Below are 20,588 nucleotides of genomic sequence, written 5' to 3' on the forward strand. Positions count from 1 at the left end.
TGGGAGATTGTGGAACGGAAAGCAAAATTAGGGAACCTAGATACCATCAACTCCTCCATTTGATGAGGTGAACTTTGATGTAGCTATGAGGGAAGGAAAAGCGTGTATCACAACAGTGATCAAAGATCATAAAGCCAAGTGCCTAGTTGCTTGGACTATATTCACAGAGGTAATTGATCCTCTAACTGTAGTGCCAAAAGATGCATTATTGTTGCTAACAAAAGTCAAAGAATTGAGATACCAATTTGCCATATGCAAAGGGGATGCTCTCAATGTTATCCTTTCTCAGGCAAGCTCCACTAACTAGCTGCATTGAACAATTGAGCCTGTCCTTAGTGAATGATTCCCTTAGTCCATTTGGATTGAGGGGGAGGGAGGAGGAGTAAAATTGGCCTAAAATTAGCTTATATTCAGCTAACTCTACTCTGCTCCCCTCCACTCCCCCTCCCTTCCTCTCAATCCAAACGAGCCCTAAAGTCTTTCTTTAATGCGTATTCATAGACTACGGTTATAGAGATTTGAATTTTTTTGGTCGGCAATGTGGCTAGATAGGCACATTGTGTAATAAGGAGGAATGATTCCCATCTCTACTATTCCCGATGGTTGTTTTTGTTGTTGAGATAGAGATGAACATTAAATCACGTTATAACTAGATTAGTTAAACAAGTCACATAATTATGAAGTAAACCATGTTATATAAAAAATATATATATAATAATCTTTTAAGTTATCACATATTGGGTAAACAAGAAACTACTAATTACCCAAATTTTAAATGGTTTTTTTAATGTAGTTGGGTATGTAAATTGGTACTAGGTCATATTGTGAGGTTTTATTTATTTATTTTTAAATCCTATTCTACTATGGAACTATTACTATTTAGTACTTACTACTATGAGGATCATTAATTTCAAAAGTATATAGTGGCAAATAAGGTCTAGCCCATGCATAGGGGAAGTTCAATATTGATGAACCACATTAATCATAAGAAACTGACCCCTCGATTCCATTACATCAGTCCTAGCACACAACACAATAAGTTATTCAAACACATCACACTCGAACACATACCTATAGTGACATCTGTGAGGTCACTTCCCCAATTAATCGGTATTGTCCGCTTTGGGGAGCCAGTCCCTCAAGGTTTTGTTCTCAAGCAACATGGGTTGTAGTGGTACACTCATGGTCGCTCCAGAAGCTTATAAACCATGAGTGGGAGGGATTTCTTGCCGATGTGGGACTGCGGTGTAAAGCCCCCAAAGGGTGAAGATCCATACCTCCCATGTCGCTTGAGAACAAAACCGTGAGGGACTGGCTCCCCGAAGCAGACAATACCGATTAATTGGGGAAGTGACCTCACAACATCCTAAAGAAATTTTTTTAAAAAAAATTCTTAAGCAATTAATTTTTTTAATTATAAATTAATCACTAAATTTGACGTGTTTTCATTCTTGTCCCTTTAGTTTCAATTTTTTCAATCGAGTTCTTTAACTCCCATCCACTTCCAACGTAACCCATTTAACTCCCATCCACTTCCAACGTAACCCATTCGTCCACCTCCATCCAATTTACGATGTTAAATCCACCAAAACAACATTATTTTGGTATTTTCCTATAGCATTATATTTGCGTCCCACATAATTAACAAACTAATGGTTAAAGAACCTTTATGTAATACTTATACTAGTCAACCCAAAAAGAAGGGAAAGTTCATGGGCATAAAAAATAAATAAAAATAAAAACTACAATATTTTATTTTGATTTTGAGTTGTGAGGGGTCAAAGTGTAATATTTTAAAATTTCCAAAAACAAAAAAGAATAAGAACTGTAATACATTCTTTTTTTGAATTGGTGACTTTGGATAAGTTTCCACCTCAAATAAATATACTGTTCTCAGACCCACTAACAATTTTGAACATATGACTCAATCTTCATTATTTTTGTAAGGAATTAATAGATTTTGGGTTCAATTGACGAGAAATGCTTACCATTATTGAATTTCAATTTCACATTCCTGATTTAGCATGAAAAGAACTCTCTTCTCTCTAGACTTTTATTCCTTCTTTCTTTCACTATGAAAATTAATTAATGTAACATTACAAGTTAAACGTTTAAAAGGGCATAAAGCCCCAAGCTTCACTAATCAATATATGTTCTTTTCTTTTTTGTGAGAAATTATCAATATATGTTCCTTAGTCCATCTTATACTCTACCACATGAAATCCCTGTTTTCCTTTCCAACATAATCAAAAAATTAAGAAAAAAATATACACATAACAAATTGCATTAGATAGAGCATAATAAACTAGAATACTCTTAGTGGCATATGTGAATTTTGTTCATCATGTGATATCAAAAAATTAAGAAAAAATAGATACATAACAAATTGCATTGCATTTGATAGAGCATAAGCTAGAATTCTCTTATAAGTGGCATATGTGAATCTTGTTCATAATATAATATATCAAAGAGCTTATACTTTTATCTCAAAAAAAAAAAAAAAAAAAAAAAAAAAAAAGAGTTTATACTTTATACATTGAGATTATTGAAGATTAGAAATTCAATTGAGAGAAAATACGAAGGGAATGGCCAAATTTATTTTTACTAATCAAGAGCGGCTAGTTCATGGAAATTTATAGGCCCAACCGATGATGGTGGATCACTAAAAAGTGAAAAGCAACCCAGCTGCGAACTTAGAAGCAATTTGTGTGGGATGGAACTGGTCCCAGAACAAATATTTAGTTCGATTTGGACATAAGTTGGAATCTTGTCGACATTTATCCTCAGCATTGAGCTTTCCTTTTCCACAGCAGGCTTGTTGGAGCTCAAACTCTACAAATTTTGGATAAATAGAAAAACCTTAGATTTACATATTTATATACACTAATTCATAGTGTACATATATTTATTTTTACCAATAATTTTCCATGTAATCATTTTAGAAGTTCTTCGGCAAACAGAATAGATTGTTTTGTCCAACAATATCATTGAAACAAAGATCAATGTTTCACAAGTTAATAATTTATAAAAAGCTAGCTTCACATAAAATTATTTGAAACCAAATACCTTAAAAAAAATGATTTTGTTTCTCTATATCTTTAAGTACGAAAAAATTTCATGAAATATGTAAGGAAACCATTTACCTCACAATTAAAAATGCTTAGAGCACTTGCAGCAGTGGAGCTAAATAGCTATATAGCTATTTTAGTTTTACCAAAACACCAAAAAGAAGCATGCAGCAGTGGAGCTAAATCTATATTTTTTTAACTCATTGCTACAGTGCACATCTATAGATAGATGTGCATTGTTCATGAGAGCTAAAAAAAATTAATTTTTTATTTTGTGTTCACATTACCTTTTTATTGTGTTGTTTTTATTGTAGTAAGATGTATTATTTTATTGTGATGTTTATATTATTTTATTGTGTTGAAAGCTAAAATAGATCCACTGCTGCAGCATGTGTGTAGGTAAAATAGATAAAGTAACTTTTGGTGGAGCTAAATTGCTAAATTTTTAGCTCCACTGCTGTGGATGCTCTTAGGCCTGATTTTGTCCAAAAAAAAAAAAAAACATGTGAATTAAAAGTCACTGCAAGTATTGTAAGCTATCACCAATCATGTAATAAAATTTGTAGTAATTGTAAAATCGCTCATTATTATTGCTGTTGTTTTTTGATAGGAATTAAAGCTTACGAGATAGATGCAGAGAGCCGTTCAATAAAGATTTTGTCAAATCAAATGTGTTTCCCAGTGAGTAATTCATCCCTGGGAACTCTGAGCTTAAATCATTCAACCCCTCCATACACCCACCACCAACAGTGTCATTGAAAGTACGTAGAAGTGGGCAGCACCCAATTGGTGACAAACCAATAATGCCAATTTCTTTTGCTCCAAGGTTTGAAAGATTCTGTCGTTGGGGCAAAAAAAATGAGATAAAAATTAATTAAGAAGAAGAAGAAGAATATATAATGCTTCCAAAAGATGCCTTTCACTCAGGCTTTGAGTTCATCTTGGGTGTAAAATCTATTTTAACAACTTAAACTATAAAAACCATGCTATATCAAAAGTCTTATATCTATCATTTTTTCACTTTTAGCTACAGTTAACGCTTATAAATTCATTCTCAAAAAAAAAAAAAAAAAAAAAACGCTTATAAATTAATAATTTTTAATTCTCTCAGCCTCTCTCTATCATCGTACTCTTACTTTCACTCTCACTGTAGCAACTCTTATATTATTTTATTGTATTGTTTATATTATTTTAATGTGTTGAATGCTAATGTTTGGTGTTTTGTAAAGCGATGTGGTAAAATAGATAAAGTAAATTTTTGAGGTATTAAAAACTAAAATTTTTAGCTCATTTGATGTGAATGCTCATGTATATATCTACTGTCTTGTTAAAAAATAAGAAACAGAAAGGATTAATGCCCATAGTCTAATCCTTAGAATACAATAAATAAATAATAATAATAATATATAGTTAAAATATTTTTTTTTTTGAAAAAGAAACTTTTAGCAAGTCATGATTGATAAGTAATTATTCAGTATTATAGAGAAACAATTTGGTAAAATTCATAATTCATGTGAGAGGAGGACAAATTTGGATTATGAATTGCACACAAATAATGTTGGTCATAATATTCAAAATAATTTCTTTTTAGATTAAAGTATACTTTTGTCCCTTCAATTTTAGATTACGTTTGAAAATTTTCATCTCAATTCTTTTTTCTTTTTCTTATTTGTTGAGAAACTTCATACCAATTATTCATGTTCCATTCTATTTTCATATTAGCCTTGTTGTCCATCTCCATTAGTAATCATTTAATGCCACTTTAACAGTCAAATTACTAACGGAAAAGAACAACAAGATGAATATGAAGAGTGAAAACAAAATCAAACATTAAGTGTCAAAATGATTTTTTTTTTTTGAAATGTAAAAGGCTAAAATGAAAATAATTCAAAATTTAAGGGTAAAAATGTGATTTAATATATTTTTTTTTAATTGTATTTTTATGGAGAGTTTGAGAAGGTGAATTTTTAATTGATTGAAAAATTACGGTTTGGAAAGGAGAAAAAAAAAAACCCCCAATATTATAGAGGTGGAGAAAAAGAAGGTAGGCAAACATAGACCTTTAAATAAATTAGTCTGTAATCCATGCAATATAAAAGAAATTTCAACATATATAATAGACTCTTTTAAATAAAATTTAATAATTATGATAATTATTAATAATTATTTATTATGATTTTATTCATTCTATCATTAAAAGAAAATATTATTGGGAAATTAAAAAAAAAAAAAAAAAAAAAAAGAGAGAAAGTAAGCAGGAACAAACCTTTAGATGAATTTGGTAATTATACATTAGAAAGGTCATATAGTCTTCAAGCTCCTGCTGTGTGTGAGATACGTTAGGGGGAGAGAAAAAGTCAAAGATGTCATTGCTTCCCGCGCTGAAGATAAATAAGGACTTCTGAATCAAGGTCTCGGCAGCAGCATCCCCACCCAATATTTGTGAGATATTGCTGCGAACGGTTGCGAAATTGTTCGACCTGTTCTCTTATAGGAATCACCCTTGTCTGTGGTGGAACAATTTTCAAAGTTAATTTATTTCGTTAGGATTAGTGTGTGATCTGAGTTTGTGTAATATGATTGGGATCTAAAAGAACAAAGATAATGTATGAGGTAAATCTTATGCTCCCACACACTCAACGTTGGGAGTAGCTTTCATATATATAATCAAATTAGTTACATAGGATAAGAATACATTTGAAATACAAATTGCAGATGAGATAGACATTTAGATGAGATATTAAACTGTGCTGGCTTATCTTGAGCTGTTCTTATCTCTTGCAGTATTTGAATTTGAATTAATCTGATTTGCTGTAGTGTTTGAATCCTTATCAGATTGTTGTGCTTCAATATCCCCCCGCAAGCTCAACGGGGAAGGACACACGTGGAGCTTGGAAACAAGCCAGTGGAAACGGGACGAAACAAGCGGTTTGGCGAAAACATCTGCTAATTGATCCTTACCAGAAATGAACCGGACATCCAAGGCCTTAGTAGCAACCTTATCTCGAACAAAATGGAAATCAATTTCCACATGCTTGGTTCTTGCATGAAAGATTGGATTAGCAGCGAGATATGTTGCACCAATATTGTCACACCACAGCTGAGGAGGATGGGATTGATGGAGACCAAGATCACGCAATAGAAACTGCAGCCAGAGCAATTCAGCAGTGGTATTAGCAATAGCCTTATATTCAGCCTCTGTGCTAGAGCGAGCCACAGTAGGCTGCTTCTTAGAGCTCCAAGAAATCAAGTTGTCACCAAGATAAACACAAAAGCCACTAGTGGACCGCCTATCATCTAGACATCCAGCCCAATCGGCATCAGAAAAGGCACCAAGGCGAGTGGATGAAGAGCGTTTTAGTAAGAGACCATGAGAGATAGTATGCTTAAGATATCTCAAAATTCTCTTTACGGCTTGCCAGTGAGTGGTAGTCGGTCTGTGCATAAATTGACATACACGATTAACGGCAAATGACAAATCGGGTCGAGTGATTGAAAGATATTGTAGAGAGCCAATAGTGTTGCGAAACAGAGTAAGATTAGGAAAGATAGCACCATCAAACGTAGAAAGTGGCTTAGCATTTGACATCGGAGAGGAAATTGGCTTGGCATGCAACATATTTGTGCGGTTAAGAAGATTAATGATATAACGGCGTTGAGATAACAAAACACCATCGGGATGCTTAAGAACTTCAATGCCGAGAAAAAAATTTAACTCACCAAGATCTTTAACAGCAAAATCTCGCCGAAGTAGATTGAGAAGATCATCAACTGCCAAAGGATTTGAGCTGGTGATAATGATATCATCCACGTATATGAGCACGTACATAGTGAGGGTATTGGAGAGGAAAGTGAAGAGAGATGAGTCAGCTCTAGAGGCAGTAAAGCCAAGCTCCAACAATTTGCCACTCAAGCGCGAAAACCATGCACGAGGCGCTTGTTTGAAACCGTAGATGGCCTTGTTCAATTTGCATATGTGGTTAGGCAGGGATGGATGATGAAAACCCGGAGGTTGGAGCATGTATACATCTTCAGATAAGTTGCCATGAAGAAAGGCATTTTGTATGTCAATTTGGCGCATAGACCAACCAGCTGAGATAGCAAGTGAGAGAACAACCCGAATAGTTGTGGGTTTGACAACGGGACTAAAAGTTTCACTAAAATCAATTCCGACTTGTTGGTGAAATCCTTTGGCTACAAGGCGAGCTTTATAACGCTTAATTGTGCCATCAGCTTTCCTTTTGATTCGGAAAACCCATTTACAACCCACTATATTACGAGCTCTTGAAGGAGGAACAAGACTCCAAGTGTTATTTTTTAACAAGGCATTAAACTCAGCTTCCATAGCAGTGCGCCACTCAGGAAATTTTGCTCCTGTAGAGTAACAGGTTGGCTCAGATTGAGACATCAAAGACATCAGAGCTCGAGGAACCGGGTACTGGATACTCCCATCATGAAATTGTTTCGGTTTGGTGATCAAATTCTGTGACCGAGTTACCATTGGATAAGTACGAAGTGGAGCTGAAACTGAGGACTGAACTGATGGAGGTGCAGTGTGATTTGATGAGCTGTTGGTTGGAGAAGCATCACTGATTCGGGCATGATCAGAACATGACGGACTGGTATTGTTGGTTTGAGAGTTGAGATGTGAAGTAGAAGATGTAGTAGTAACCTGCAACGATGTTAGTGGGACAGTAATAGAAAGTGGAACAATATTAGAAGTGTTGGTCTGTAAAGAAGTAGGTGAAAGTGTTTTATAGGCAAAGGGAAAAGTAAATTCATCAAAGAGCACATCACGTGATATATAAATGTGACCAGTGGGTATATGTAGACATTTATAACCTTTATGATGTGAACTATAGCCAAGAAAAATGCATTGAAGAGAGTGAAATTGAAGCTTGTTATTGTTGTAGGGACGAAGATGAGGGTAACATGCACACCCAAAAACCTTTAAAAATTTGTAGTCAGGTTCTTGATGAAACAATTTGTGAAAAGGTGATTGATGGTTCAGATTAGGAGTGGGCATGCGATTAATGAGATAACAGGCTGTAAGACAAGCATCATCCCAAAAGGAGGTAGGAAGAGAACTATGTGCAAGTAAAGCAAGGGCAGTTTCAATAATATGACGATGTTTTCTTTTAACACAACCATTTTGTTGATGAGTATGTGGGCATGAAACATGGTGAGTGATGCCAATTTGTTTAAACAAAGTGTTTAAAGATCTAAATTCACCTCCCCAATCAGTTTGAACACTAAGAATTTTAGCATTAAAGCAACGTTCAACTTGACTTTGAAATTGCTTAAAAACAAGAAAGACATCAGATTTTGCTTGAATGGGATACAACCAAGTGAATCGACTATAGGCATCAACAAAAGAGACATAATATTTATTGCCTGAAAAGGAAACAGTTGGGGATGGACCCCATACATCTGAAAATAGCAATTCTAAAGGCCTAGATGCAACAAAGGTAGAAGAATTAAAAGGTAACTGATGACTTTTGGCTTGAGAGCATGCTGGACACATTGCCAAAGTTTTATTTGTAGAAACTGGAAGTTGAAACTTGGATAACACTTGACAAACAATACGAAAGTTGGGATGTCCTAAACGAAGATGCCAATTTGCAGCAGAAGTTCTTTCTCCAAGCAGAGCATGTGGTGGAGTGGTTGGAGATGAACGTGAAAAGAGAGGATATAGTCCTTGCCTAAGAGGTCCGCAGTGGAGGATTCTCCCGGTTGTGAGATCCTTAATAAAAAAGAAGTTAGCATAGAACTCAAAAAATACAGAATTTTCTTTAGCAAATTGACTAACAGAGAGAAGATTTTTGCAAGCATTGGGAACATATAACACATGTTTTAAAGAAAATGAGTGATTAGGTGTAGAGAGAGATGCATTTCCAATATGTGAAATAGGCAAACCTTGACCATTGCCGATCGTGATCTGATCAGTGCCAGAATATGCTTCAGAGCTCACATTGAGATTAGAGAAGTCTGGGGTAAGATGGTGTGAGGCACCAGTATCAGGATACCAGTTGTCATCCTGAATGGCAGATGGTGAGGAGTAAAAAGCTTGAGCAGTTGCAGGTGGATCAGCTTGATAAGAATGATCAAATCTGTGGTAGCAACTTACAGCAGCATGACCAGGTTTGTTGCAAACTTGGCAAACAACACGTGGAGTCCCAGAGGAAAAGGGATTGCTGGATGACTTGGAGGAACCACGACCACGTCCTCTTATGCCTCGACCATTTTGATTTGAAGAGGATCCACGTCCATAGGAACCACGACCACCTCGACCACGATTTGTGTTATTTCGAGTTGCCATATTGGCAGTTGAGAATGCTAACTCAGCAGCTGATTGCTGTTGTTCCAAGCGCTGCTCATGAGCAAGGAGATGCCCATATAATTCATCAAGAGAAAGAGGGTCCACCCGAGTGGTGACAGAAGTGACAAATGGGTCATATTCAATTCCTAAGCCAGCAAGAATATAGGAGCTCATTTCAGTATCTGATAGAGCTTGTCCAACTGCAGCGAGTGTGTCTCCAAGACTACGCATTCTCTGAAAATAATCAGTCACATTTGAGTTACCTTTCTTTGAGGTAGCTAATTGGTATTGGATTTGCATCACACGAGCCCGAGATTGGGAGATAAACATACGTTCAAGAGCCACCCATAGAGTGCGAGAAGTATTGCAGCCAAGAACCTGAGATAAAATGGACTCTGAGAGGGATGCAATCAATGTGCTGAGAATAAGTTGATCTTGTTGTTGCCAAGCAACATATTCAGGATTTGGAATAAGAATAGGCTGATTTGATCCGGTGACAGGATTAGAAATAGTAGAAGAAGGCGCTGTTTTGGATCCATCAATATAGCCAAATAAGTTTTGAGCATTGAGATGAGTAACAACTTGATATTTCCAAAGAAGATAGTTGTCTTTGGTGAGGGTAAGTCGAATTGGATGATTTGATAGTGTTTGAACAAGGAGAGAGAGAGTGGTGACAGTGGAGGAGTTAGTTTGATTTGCGGAGGAGCTGGAATTAGAGGAACTCATGACATTAGTCGTAAATGCTCTGATACCATAAAAGAACAAAGATAATGTATGAGGTAAATCTTATGCTCCCACACACTCAACGTTGGGAGTAGCTTTCATATATATGATCAAATTAGTTACATAGGATAAGAATACATTTGAAATACAAATTGCAGATGAGATAAACATTTAGATGAGATATGAAACTGTGCTGGCTTATCTTGAGCTGTTCTTATCTCTTGCAGTATTTGAATTTGAATTAATCTGATTAGCTGTAGTGTTTGAATCCTTTTCAGATTGTTGTGCTTCAATAGGATCTAAGAGCTTGTAAAAATCTTGATAATTTTAAATGCTTTGAGAGTTTGTCATTTATGGAAATAGAGAAATGATTTTTTTTTTTTTTTTGAGAAAGAGAAATGAATTTAATTAGATATTTGAAGTTGCAAACAAATTGTTAGGATATCTCATGTAAATTAAACTTTTAATATTTATGATTGAGAATTAGGATTAAAAACTTCAAATCCTTCGTTTCCATTTTTGTCAAACATCCTGGTATTTTAGTAAAGATATCTAGAGTTTAAACTTTAAGCATCTTTCTAGAAGTATCAAATTATCAAAAAGCAAAGTTTAAAAGAAACTTGTTTGTTTGTTTTTTTTTTTTTAATTTTTAAAATTGTTTTATTAATCTATCATAATTATAACAATTATAGGGACACGATTTTCAGACCAAGCCCAAAATGTAAGGGATCTTGGCCCAATGAACCTAGTACAATAAATTTGTAGAGAGTAGATCAAAAAGCTAGGTTTTAGTGCATAGATAACAGTTAATATGGTTTTGGATAATGAGCTAACAAGAATTGAACCCGGTTTGTGTGAGAAAGTTTGTCCTCGGCACAGTTTGAGAAGCTCTGTTCTAGTATATATTGAATAACAATAGTTACAGGAGTTGCTGAGATTGCTACAGTGCTTTCTCTTCTCATTTTTCCATCCCTTTTCATGAAAGGTCTCTTCCATTATATAGTTCCTTTTGGATGATCTTAATCCTACACTTGTTGATCTTTTGAGCCACCACTTGAGTGCTTGTCCCATCAGACACCCTTTCTAGCCTTCTGTGAGTTGTGGTTGCCGAGGTAGCACTGTTTAAAGGTCTTTTCAACATAAATGCAATCAGAAAGTTAGCTGTAGGGCATTCAATGCGATGTAGCAGCTTTCTCTTAGATATTTTTGAGTCCTTATCTCTCTTGTATGTTCATGATGCCCGTCCCTATCATTAGAACTTCCTAGAAGGTTACTTTGATTATTAGGATCTATACCCAATCTGCGTTTAGCTTATCCGATGAGATATTCCTCCTCGGACTCGGGCTACTCACAATCTCGACCAAAGCCCCATGCTCTCGGCCGAAGCCCAAGACCCCACAATAACCCCTCAAAACTTTGGTTTTTTCCGCTCATCCAAGGAAAAAAGTTGGGTTTTGAATTCTTAAGAGTTAACTCTGCGTTGATCCTTTGATTTACACCCGAGGGAGTGCCGTTTCACGCGCTCCATATTTGTACTGTAAATTGCTCCTTTCAGAGCTACCAATCTGAGGATTTAGTTATAATCTTGGGCCTGTCTTGACACTTAGTGAGAAATAAATAGATATTATGGAATGTTAATTCCCCAAAGTATGTAGTCCGAGGAGCCATGCATAACTAAGGTTCCGGTTGAACACTTTGAAAGTTGTCATGGAGTGTTAACTTTCCCACATTATCTATTCCGAGGACCGAGGCATGATTGAGTTATAGTTTAAACACTTTGAGAGTTGTCATGGAGTGTTAACTTTCCCACATCATCTGGTCCGAGAACTGAGGCATGATTGAGTTATAGTTTAAACACTTGAAGAGAGATGTCATGGAGTGTTAACTTTCCCACATCATCTGGTCCGAGGACCAAGGCATGGTTGAGTTATAGTTTAAACACTTGAAGAGAGATGTCATGGAGTGTTAACTTTCTCACATCATCTGGTCCGAGGACCGAGGCATGATCGAGTTATAGTTTAAACACTTCCAAAGTTGCCAGTGTGTGTTAATTTTCCCAAAGCAGGAAGTCCGAGGACCCGGCATAGCTAAGGTTCTGCTTAACCACTTCTAAAGATGTCAGTATGTGTTAATTTCCCCAAAGTAGGAGGTCCGAGGACCCGACATAGCTAAGGTTCTGTTCAACCACTTTAATAGATTAGAAGATATCAATATATACTTTCAAGAACTAGCCCCGCTGCAGAGCCCCTTTGAATTGCTCATGTGTTGCTGCCACTTCCTCTAATGGAGGTTCAGCGAACTCGGCCACCAAATTCGTGAGGACCTAGCCCTTGACAGAGGTAAGAGGCATGTACTTGATGTCAGAAGCCCCTAGAACTGTGCCCCATTCAGCAATCCTCCCCGTATAATCTGCACTTCGTAGTATAGACCCGAGCGGAAGCTAAATTAGGACAACAACTATGTGTGCCTCATGTAGTGACTTGTTCACATAGTAAACTGGCCACCATAATGGCTTTCCCTAAGGACTCTTGTTGATGGGGGTCTGATCCTACCATATTTAACCGTTGCACTCACTATTACACAAGCTCTCCCTACAGACGGCACCAATTGTAGAGACACGATTTTCAGACCAAGCCCAAAATGTAAGGGATCTTGGCCCAATGAACCCAGTACAATAAATTTGTAGAAAGTGGGTCAAAGAGCTAGGCTTTAGTGCATGGATAACAGTTAATATGATTTTGGATGATGAGCCAACAAGAATTGAACCCGGTTTGTGCAAGAAAGTTTGTCATCGGCACAGTCCGAGAAGCTCTGTTCTAGTATATATTGGATGACAATAGTTACAGGAATTGCTGAGATTGCTACAGTGCTTTCTCTTCTCATTTTTCCATCCCTTTTCATGAAGGGCCTCTTCCATTATATAGTTCCTTTTGGATGATCTTAATCCTACACTTGTTGATCTTTTAAGCCACCACTTGAGTGCTTGTCCCATCAGACACCCTTTCTGGCCTTCTGTGAGTTGTGGTTGTCGAGGTAGCACTATTCAAGGGTCTTTCGACATAAATGCGGTCAGAAAGTTAGCTGTAGGGCATTCAATGCGATGTAGCAGCTTTCCCTTAGATATTTTTGAGTCTTTATCCCTCTTGTATGTTCATGATGTTCGTCCCTATCATTATAACTTCCTAAAAGGTCACTTTGATCAGTAGGATCTATACCCGATCTGCGTTTAGCTTATTCGAAGAGATATTCCTCCTCGGACTCGGGCTACTCACAATCTCGGCCAAAGCCCCATGCTCTTGGCCGAAGCCCAAGACCCCACAACAATGATATAAAATTGAGTCCTACACAATATATTTAAGTCTTATAAATCAAGGGATATTTTAGAATTTTTTATTATCTAGTTAATTGCTTAATTTTGATAATACTAATGAAAAAAAAATATCTATCTTTAATATACATATGATTTCTATTTAACTCATTTATCAAAAAATGATTTCTATTTAGCTCATGTACTTGATTTTCTAGAAAAATTTGTTAGTATGGAGGATATAAGAAAAAAAAATGAAATCTAACAGTGAATTTGTCAAAATTCACATTCAATAAAAACATATTGAGTGGAGTTGTAACCCTTGTTGTAGCCAAACTTTATCCATGCTTTAAATAAATATTCCTTTTATATTTTGTATCATATCATTTTCACTCCTAAAAATTTAATATCTTATGCATTTGATCATTTCGTTAACTTTTATGAAATTTTTTTATCAACTATCTAACATGAAATATATTTTATGTACAATGATAAAACCTTAAGTATATATTAAGAAAGTGTTAGAGTCATATTTTCTATGTAATTGGTCAATCATTTGATAAAGTGTACTTTACTTATAATTAGGTAGATCTAAGTTGGGTTTAATGTATCAAGAAGTATGTTGTTCAAGTGGTGTAATTAAAGACATGAAGTTTGATCCAAAAAACAAGTAAAGAAAAGTTGTTTTATTAAAACTCGACACTAGTTGCTATTGAGGATTAATGAAGAAACTCGACACAAGCTCGGTCTATCAAGAATTACGATTTTAGATTTCTCAGATATGAAATTCGGTCTATGATGACTTGAATGATTAGGGTTTCTCTCTCTACAACCCTAGTCATATATAAGGCTTATTTTAAAAGTCATCAAGTACGAAAACGGAGACCTAAAACTCATATACTCTGAATGAAGTTATTATGTTTGTACACCTTAGGGTTTTGTAACCAAGTGCTTCCTGATCTTCATTGTCTATGAAGTGAAGAACTTTACAACCAACAACAATCAATCAAGTTGCTGGAGTTAATCACATATTGAGATCTGTGCAAAGAAGTTAGTCACATATTGGAGCTTTGTGCAAAGTGAAGAAGTCTACCACAAGATTAAGTTCAATTGGGTATTGAAGCGAAGGTTCAACTGCAGATTGATATTTTGGGATAGACCAGGGTAGTGGTCAGATTGTTGATACTTGTAACCGCTTGATTATTGATTAGTAGATTTTTTGGAGTGGTGTCCTGAAATTCACTCAGTGCGGTTTTTGACATGCGAGAGATTTTCTTCATTTGTTAACAAATCACTGTGTTATTTATTTTCCGCTGCATATTAGTTATTTAGTGATTTGTTGGTGCCTCCACTATTTGTATGTAATTTGACTTAATTAATCAACTTCGGTAATTTTTTTTTTTTTAAAAGAACTTGGGTAATTGAATTAATTAACCGGGGTCAATCTATTTTTCTTCCAGTATTGTCTAGAAGTCCGGATCCTTCTGAGGCGAAGTTAGTACCATTGAGGATGCTCTCGTTCAGATTCTGTAGCTGCTGCTCGTGAACAAATGAAAGAAAAGGTGGCGGGCTCTCATTGTAACCCAATTGTTGGACTAACCCAGCAAATTAAGTAACAATAATAACATCAAAATATCAAAATCTTACACACAAAAATGAAAAGAACAAAGCTATAAATATATATAACTAATGGTATCAATAAATTATTGATTATCCCAAAAATTTAAAACAGTAAAAGTCAAAAGTGAATGTATTTATTTATCCAATATTCTTACATGTATGCATAAAATGAGTTGCTTATAAGGTGGTTCACTTAAGATAATGATCAAATTAGCCCATAGGGTCTTTTGGGTGCATGCATGATCTGATAGAACTAAAATAGCACTCAAAACCACCTATTCTGATATTATAAAAATTTCAGTTGCACTAAAAAGTTTAAACTGGCTAAGAGATAATGAACTTAATCACTTAATTATTGTTTTAACTCTTACCAATAAAATCGATAGTGTTATAACCATTGCTAAACCTTCCTGTTGGCTTAGCATCAGGGTAATCAATCCCATTGAAAAGCATATCGGCCTTAGCTCCACACTCTGGTATGTAATTATTTGTCCCTACACCTGCAGTAGAGTCCCCAAATACAAAAATAGCCGGCACCACAGGTTGTGACACAGTTTGGAACACATGCAAACCAACCATGGTCAGAGTCATGGAAAAAGAAAAGGAGAATGAATTTAATGTTTTGGCCATCTGATCAATATGGCAGAGGTGATTCTTAAAAACCAATTTCAGTCTAAGCTTAATTATCTACTTTTATGCTTGATAGAGCAAATTTAAAAGTAGTGAGTGTCAAGAAAAGACAGCGTTAAGAATTGTATAAGGGGTCATTGTCCAAAGTTCCAGTCTGTATAGAGGCATATTTTTCTGAGAAAGTTTGGAACCGTATAGTGGCATATAAGAACAAAAAGGTTGATCAGGCGGATTGTCCAAGTGATACAATCACAGACCAAAACAATGACAAACCATTTTGAAAAGCACAATTAATCTAAATATTCAACTACCTTTTCTTGCCCCTGCCTTGTCAAATATATGCGACCAAACTGAGTCTTATATGTTGCCATTGATGTTAAGCACTCTGCATTTTCAATTTGATATGCATACATTTATCTGATGGCAATAGGCTTCATAAGTGTTAGAGATATATTAGCCCATTAACATAAGCCCAAGCCTAATTCTACTTTGTGTGCAAGCCAAGTTTCCTACTTGTACTAGAAGTCTATTAGTTTAGGGTTTAGTCTACTATATATACACATGTTATGGTTCATTGTAACACAGGATTTGTACTCCACTCTAATATATTATTGATGTAGCCCTTTAGGGTTTCCTCCGTGGATGTAGGCCGTTAGGCTGAACCACGTAATCCTCTTGTGTTATTGTGTTCTATATTTTATGCTTTCGCTTCCGCATCCATAATACAATACTATTCAATTCTAATATTTAACATGGTATCAGAGCTGCCTTCCTATGGCCATGGTTTTCTGTCCTTACAGTGTATTAAGAGCAATCTTTGTCTTCCTCGGTGTTTCTTCGCTGCGTTCATCTTCTTTGGTTTTCCACTACTGCCGTCAAAATTCTCCGGTATAGTCATGTCACCGTTAGAAGTTGCATCAACACTGCAAGACCATTGCCTTTCTGAAGCCACCGTCACAGAGCCAAACTTCATTCAAGGGATCTTTTCAACCTAATCAAATCTCAAGATTTCATCAAGTTTCCATCTTGAGTTTGAGAGGGGGTGTTAGAGATATATTAGCCCATTAACATAAGCCCAAGCCTAATTCTACTTTGTGTGCAAGCCAAGTTTCCTACTTGTACTAGAAGTCTATTAGTTTAGGGTTTAGTCTACTATATATACACATGTTATGGTTCATTGTAACACAGGATTTGTACTCCACTCTAATATATTATTGATGTAGCCCTTTAGGGTTTCCTCCGTGGATGTAGGCCGTTAGGCTGAACCACGTAATCCTCTTGTATTATTGTGTTCTATATTTTATGCTTTCGCTTCCGCATCCATAATACAATACTATTCAATTCTAATATTTAACAATAAGCATATACACCTCTCCCCTCAACCCAAAGCAGACGAAGCTAGGCCTAATGATAAAATTCATCAGCATCAAATTACTCTCATTACAAAAACGTGGATATTTATTTATATAATTTTTAGATATATAATAAATAAATGAGGATCCTCATAGCAATTATCTTCTTTTGAATACAATGGAATGTCTCAAGCCGAGTGACATGATGTGTAGTACTGTCTCTTCTAGTGTATGAGACGCTATAATTGAGATATATATATATATATATATATATATATATATATTATATTTTACCTGCCCAGAAGAACAAATAGTGATCATAGGCTCATATCATCAAACGATTTCTTTAATGATAGACAGTGATTTTTCCCAAGCTTGGATGAATTCAACTCTGAATAAACGTTTGGAATTATATAAATAACCAAATCTTTATTGCATCTTTATAAAAGAATCATAATTATTAATTTGCACAAACAAGTATCAAACATGTATACCGTAACTCCCTAAATGATATATTGACTGTGTCACGCATGACTGTGTATAAGGGGTAATTCTTGGAGCGTGACTGTGTCACGCATGTATAGGATGAGTTTCAGCAGCTTTAGTTCTTGGCTAGCTGTGTGACTTCTTCTGCAGAGCTTGTTTGTTTGTTTGTTTGTTTGTTGTCTGTTGGTTTTAGGCTGTCTCCTATCTGCCTGCTGTGTTTTCCATTGTTTTGTTGGAACTTGGTTTTGGCAGCTTATGCATTAGTATTCCTTTGTAATTTGTACCATTCGTTGTTTTGGACAAAAAGATTGCAGATGGAGCCACACTTGGGAGTAAACCTGATGGGGCTCTATTAGCTAGCCTAGGCCCAAAGTGATTGGGAGAGCCCCCAACCCAAAACTCTATTTCAAGGGTGGCCTTGAAAGCTGTTGATGGGGCAGTAGGCGTGATGTGTGGTTCGGTTGCTAACCGTTTGGTAGAATGGCAGTAATGTTTAAGTATTGTTGATCAGTTTTCATCGTTATAGAAATACGTGTTTGGATATTATAGAAATACGGGGCAGAAGTGTTATTATTGTTTAAATACTGAAAATTGTTGTTTAATTAACAATGCCAAACAATCCCTAAGTTGTTCTTTTACTAATTCACTTTAGTGGACTTGATGCTTCTAGCCTTTTTGGTAGCGGTGTTTAAATAACGAAAATTGTTATTTAAACACCACAACACGTATTTTCACAAAATTTACAATACTAAAAATCTCTTACCAAACATACTTTTCCCTCTTTTTACAGAGCCGCTCTTCTTTATCTTCAGATTTGGTTTTTTATTCCTGGAGCCCTTCTTCCTAGCTCAAATCAGCTCACAATATTGACCAGTTTCCAAACAACCCACATGACATGAGCTTTCTTTTTCCTCTTTAATATTCTGGACCTTAACCAAGCCTTTGCTGAGAAAGAATGGACTCTGGCCCAAACCACCCTCAGCCCGCTAAAACGGTCTCCAACAACCACCAAACTAAGCAATTTATTACAGTTTGACATTTTTTTTTCTTCGGCTTAGACTAGGAGTTGGGAGGTTAGTTAGAAATATGGATTTGTGGGATTAAGAATTTGACTACAGAGAAATTATGACCATTGGAGTTCGAAAAATGGATGGTAGGATGAGTAAATGACCCGTCGCTGTGTTACAAAAATATATTTTGGTGGTCCGTGGATCATAATAGATGCATGAGACTGATCTAAGACCATTAAAATCCAAATAATTATAAGACCATAAATTTTGGATTCAGATCCTCTAGAGTTTCTAGGGTACTCTACCAAGTAGAGTTTATTAAATCCTAACCACTTTTTAATTATTTAATGGTCTAGATTTTTCCATGTCAGCATTTCATTAACAATTATCTTAATTGTTTTGTTTACAACATTATTTTATTATTTCAAGAATATTATTAATGAAGTGCTGACATGGCAGAATCTAAACCATTAAATCATTAAAGAGTGGTTAGGATTTAATGAACTCTACTGGTAGAGTACCCTAGAAACTCTAGAGGATCTGAATCCATAAATTTTCTATAATTTTTTTACCATAATCCTAATGTGACAGATTATGACACTTACTTACTATTTTTACTTATTAATCACTCTTCGTCACATTATGTATAATTATGAAAAATTACTTGATCGTAGACTTTTTCCTAAAATCTTGTTCAGAATTTAACCAATAGAACTTGGGAAATGGGACAGAGATGCGTACTCGACCACGCAAATAACTTATTTTATAGATATAGTTGACCTAATAGTCTCGATGCTCCAGCAACTTCTGGATCTTTTTGCAATATTCACGTGGCTGTCCTACCAGTCTTATCTCTCCAATGAGGAATTTTAATACCAGAGAGTGTGTTATGTAAGTGAATAAGACTAATAAGGCTGAGAAAGGTTTAAGGAAAATAATTATTTTTGCAACATTTTTTCACATTGCATTAAGTTGTGATTAGAGATTTGGCGTAAAATTATCTTATTTATATAAATCCACCACTAATATTATTTTTATTATACATTAATCACAGTAAATTTCATCCACAAATGTCATAAATGTGAGAAAGTTTTTTTTTTTTTTTTGGGTTTTCAATAATAAAAGTCTACACAATAAAAAAATTCAATTTAGACTATTCCTTGGTGACTGCTAGACAAATTGATTTATTCACTCCGGAAGCCCTATGGAAAGGAAAATCAAAATTAGAGTTTGATTCAATGAAAACTTTATTACAGTGTAATTCTCATAATGTAGTCTTTAGTTATCTTATAAAGCAAGTTATGGTCAAGAAAAAAAATTATACAATTACAAATGAACTTTAAAAGTGAGAAAGAAATCCTAATATCTTATGTTTGATTCGCTGTTGTGTGAAGCTTTCACCTATAATTAAGGTTTATAGCATCTATAGTCCAGATAAATAAATATTTTTCAGGTTCATATATGTATGTTAGCAAGAATTTTAGCATACATATTCAATTTTGAAGAAAAATTACTTCTTGAATTTTTATTCATCTAAAAATTTTGATAGATAATTGTATATAATAGATGTTAGTATGGCCAAGTTTGTAAGTTTTTAAAAAAAAAATTTTTTTTATAGAGTTTTAACTTTGGCGTCCGCTTTTGATAATTGTGCTTTTTTTCATCAGATCAAGTCACCCGTCGATTTTTTGTGTAAGCGGAAATATAATCCTAAATCTCTTATTCAACTATTAGAGACTTTACTAGTTGATTATATTATCTAGTTCAAATCCCTCCACTCTCATTTATTATAAGAAAAAAAGAGAGACTATTTGTGCGTTTGGGTTAGGATTAAAAATTAAAATTATTTCACTATTCAGCTTCTTTTTGTTATTATTCATGAGCTCTACTGCACTTTTTGGGACTATTCATGAACTCCACTGCACTTTTTGGGACTATTCATATGCTGCATTATATTATTTCAACTAACTTTTATCTTTATATACAGTACTTTCAGCAATAATTTTTTAATTTCAGCAAAGTATCCCAAGACACCCTATAATATGAACTCATGGCAACATATAAAATATTTGC

The 20,588-nt window shown here is 35.1% G+C and overlaps 1 protein-coding gene and 1 non-coding gene across 2 annotated transcripts; both read right to left on the reverse strand.

Annotated features, from left to right (window-relative positions):
* Positions 1-9,440: 9,440 nt before the first annotated feature.
* On the reverse strand, positions 9,441-9,579 carry LOC142626530 (small nucleolar RNA Z247). The gene has a single exon (XR_012842526.1). It is a non-coding gene; the product is annotated as a small nucleolar RNA Z247 (small nucleolar RNA).
* A 5,278-nt stretch (positions 9,580-14,857) lies between these two features.
* Positions 14,858-15,616, reverse strand: LOC142625528 (GDSL esterase/lipase At5g55050-like). The gene is made up of 2 exons (XM_075799165.1): positions 15,409-15,616; positions 14,858-15,012 (listed from the first exon to the last, which is right to left on the reverse strand). The coding sequence occupies exons 1-2, from the start codon at positions 15,614-15,616 to the stop codon at positions 14,858-14,860; spliced, it is 363 nt and encodes a 120-aa protein (XP_075655280.1).
* Between the last annotated feature and the right edge of the window lie 4,972 nt (positions 15,617-20,588).

The sequence above is a fragment of the Castanea sativa genome, chromosome 2 (genome assembly GCF_040712315.1).
Source record: "Castanea sativa cultivar Marrone di Chiusa Pesio chromosome 2, ASM4071231v1".
Taxonomy (NCBI): domain Eukaryota; kingdom Viridiplantae; phylum Streptophyta; class Magnoliopsida; order Fagales; family Fagaceae; genus Castanea; species Castanea sativa.

Bases quoted from the DNA above. Each gene is read 5' to 3' on its own strand.
- LOC142625528 (XM_075799165.1), bottom strand. From the start codon at position 15,616: ATGGTTGGTTTGCATGTGTTCCAAACTGTGTCACAACCTGTGGTGCCG. The intron at 15,013-15,408 runs GTAAGAGTTAAA...TTGCTGGGTTAG, and splicing joins TAACACTATCGATTTTATTG to TCCAACAATTGGGTTACAAT.